At 41.3% G+C, this 3,270-nt stretch overlaps 1 protein-coding gene across 1 annotated transcript in view; it reads right to left on the reverse strand.

The window, feature by feature from the left end:
• Positions 1-602: 602 nt before the first annotated feature.
• The window catches only part of LOC112074326 (thrombospondin-type laminin G domain and EAR repeat-containing protein), a gene marked incomplete at its 5' end in the record, with an annotated part of 34,486 nt that continues 31,818 nt past the window's right edge, over positions 603-3,270 (reverse strand). Inside the window, 3 exons of the mRNA XM_070440473.1 lie at positions 603-741; positions 2,003-2,104; positions 2,494-2,672. Of these exons, the coding sequence (XP_070296574.1) occupies positions 603-741; positions 2,003-2,104; positions 2,494-2,672 (420 nt within the window). The remainder of the gene's footprint in view (positions 742-2,002; positions 2,105-2,493; positions 2,673-3,270) is intronic.

The raw sequence follows: 3,270 nt of genomic DNA on the forward strand, positions 1-3,270 counted from the left end.
GTACCCCTGGACATTGAATAAGTACTGACCTGATATAACAACCACTCCAGTACCCCTGGACATTGAATAAGGTACTGGTACTGACCTGTATATACAACCACTCCAGAACCCCTGGACATATGAATAAGGACTAACCTGTACATACTTGCGTTCTCGTGTTTCTTAACTCACATCGTTGTTTATGGGTTAATTCTTACTTCAACGTTTTATTCAATTTTTCATCTATATATCATCATCATCATCACTGAATTGTGGGTTAGAGCTCTCAATGAATTTTGCTGTACTGTTTTACACCTGTAGTATCCGTAGTATAAACTTTGAAACTTGTCCCTCTTATAGTGCAAGTTGTACCAAACAACGTCACACATTCCTTCCCTCATTTTCGCCTCTCTCATGCTGCTACATCGTCTCTCTCGTCGTTTTAAAAGCAGTTTATTATCCCCACAGCCTCTGGATCTCCGACACAACTGGGGAGGAACGCCCTGAGTCTGTCCAGCAAGACATAGAAAAGCTGTAATTCATTCCCTCCATTTTTCCACTACGTCACGTTTCTCAACAGCTCAGATAGTGGACGTCAGGAACAGTCAGGAATCAGTACGTCTTCAGTCGGAAGACTTTAGACAGGGAGAGGGGGCACTAGAGTAAGACGAGAAAGGATCCTGCGTGGTATGAAAATATCCCAGTCCGTACAGCCGATGGTCGGGAGCCGGTGGATCGGGACAAAGCCTCATATCCCTGCCACTGGAGGACAAGCACAGCAGGACATAGGTCAAACTATTTATGTTTTCACTTCATATTAATTCAAGTCCTTGAGTCATTACCACAGTTAACCCTTACTGTAACGACTTTTAACACAACAAAATGCCGTGTTACATGTTAAAGAACCTCACCGTATAAACACTTTTAAGAGACCTCACCTGTTATATAACACTGTTTAAAGATACCCACCTGTATATAACACTGTTAAAGAGTACCTCACCGGTATATAACACTTTTAAAGGAGTACCTCACCGGTATATAACACTGTTTAAGAGTACCTCACCGGTATATAACACTGTTTAAGAGATACCTCACCTGTATATAACACTGTTTAAAGAGTACCTCACCGTAATAACACTGTTTAAAAGAGTACCTCACCGGTATTATAACACTTTTAAAGAGTACCTCACCGGTATATAACACTGTTTAAAGAGTACCTCACCTGTATTATAACACTGTTTAAGAGTACCTCACCGGATATAACACTGTTTAAAGAGTACCTCACCGGTATATAACACTGTTAAAAGATACCTCACCGGTTAATAACAACTGTTTAAAAGAGTACCTCACCTGTAATATAACACTGTTTAAAGAGTACCTCACCTGTATATAACACGTTTAAAGAGTACCTCACCGGTATATAACACTGTTAAAGAATACCTCACCTGTATATAACACTGTTTAAAGAATACCTCACCTGATAAACACTGTTTAAAGAGTACCCACCTATAATAACACTGTTTAAAGAGTACCTCACCGGTATATAACACTGTTAAAGAGTACCTCACCTGTATATAACACTTTTAAAGAGTACCTCACCTGTTATATTAACACTGTTTAAAAGAGTACCTTCACCGAGTTATATAAACACTGTTTAAAGAGATACCTCACCTGTATATAACACTGTTTAAAGAGTACCTCACCTGTATATAACACTGTTTAAGAGAGCCTCACCTGTATATAACACTGTTTAAAGAGTACCTCACCTGTATATAACACCTGTTTAAAGGAGTACCTCACCGTGTAATATAACACTGTTTAAAGAGTACCTCACCTTTATATAAACACTGTTTAAAGAGTACCTCACCTGTATAAACATGTTAAAGAGTACCTCACTGTATATAACACTGTTTAAAGAGTACCTCACCTGTATATAACACTGTTTAAAGAGTACCTCACCTGTATATAACACTGTTTAAAGAGTACCTCACCTGTATATAACACCGTTTAAAGAGTAACTCACCTGTATATAACACTGTTTAAAGAATACGAGGATCCATCGTGAGAATTGGCCACAACAAGGAACTTCTCTTCACCCACCGAGAAGAATTCCCAGTCCACCGCACTGCAAAGATCAAAACACATTGGAGTGTTTAGGCACCAGGTGTGTACCAGGTGTGTGCTAGGTGTGTACCAGGTTTGTAACAGGAGTTTATCAGGTGTGTACCAGGTGTGTACCAGGTTTGTACCAGGAGTTCATCAGGTGTGTACCAGATGTGTACCAGGTTTGTACCAGGAGTTCATCAGGTGTGTACCAGGTGTGTACCAGGTTTGTACCAGGAGTGTACCTGGTGTGTACCAGGTTTATTGTTCATGTGTCTGACGCATCGCTCCAAAGGGATAAAGTTGTTTAAATTGAATTGGAGGGCGGACAAAGAGGTAAAGAACACGTTATAAAGGATAAGGGTTTTCACACAGGGCTGAATGCCCTCTGATGTGGCCCAGTGGACTAACCTGTTTGTGACGATGTCCTGGAACTTAATGAAGGTCTGTGTGATCATATTCAGTTCATAGATGGTTGAGTTGATGTTGTAGTGACTAGGGCCTCTCTCGTTCAGTTTCTGGCCGTTAGCCACCGCCAGGAAGTACCGATCCCCWATCTGGAACATCTCCCAGTCCGTCGCTCCCACCGTCTGCAGGGGTCAGAGGTTAGGGGTCAAGGAGAAGGATCAAGGTCAGTAAGACAGGAACAGAGAGGTTTCAAAACATACTGACCCCTYTTTTACAAGAATTACACCCAGTAGGATTATCTACGMTGAACAAAAATATAAACGCAACATGTAAAGTGTTGGTCCCATGTTCTAAAGCTGAAATAAAAGATCCCAGAAATGTTCCATTCGCACAAAAAGCTTATTTCTCTCAAATGATGTGCACAAATGTGTTTACATCCCTGTTAGTGAGCATTTTGCCAAGATAATCCATCCACCTGACAGGTGTGGCATATCAAGAAGATGATTAAACAGCATGATCAWTACACAGGTGCACCTTGTGCTGGGGACAATAAAAGGCCACTTTAAAAATGTGCAACACAATGCCACAGGTGTGTAAAGATGAGGGAGCGAGCAACCATAGACCATGTGAGGCGTTGTGTGGGCCAGTGCTTGCTGATGTCAAGCGTTGTGAACAGAGTGCCCCATGGTGGGTTATGATATGGAAGCATAAGCTCACGACAACGAACACAATTGCATTCTATCGAAGGCAATTAAAGCACTGAGATGCCGTATGAGATCC

This window comes from Salvelinus sp. IW2-2015, unplaced genomic scaffold (assembly GCF_002910315.2).
Source record: "Salvelinus sp. IW2-2015 unplaced genomic scaffold, ASM291031v2 Un_scaffold2582, whole genome shotgun sequence".
NCBI classification, from domain to species: domain Eukaryota; kingdom Metazoa; phylum Chordata; class Actinopteri; order Salmoniformes; family Salmonidae; genus Salvelinus; species Salvelinus sp. IW2-2015.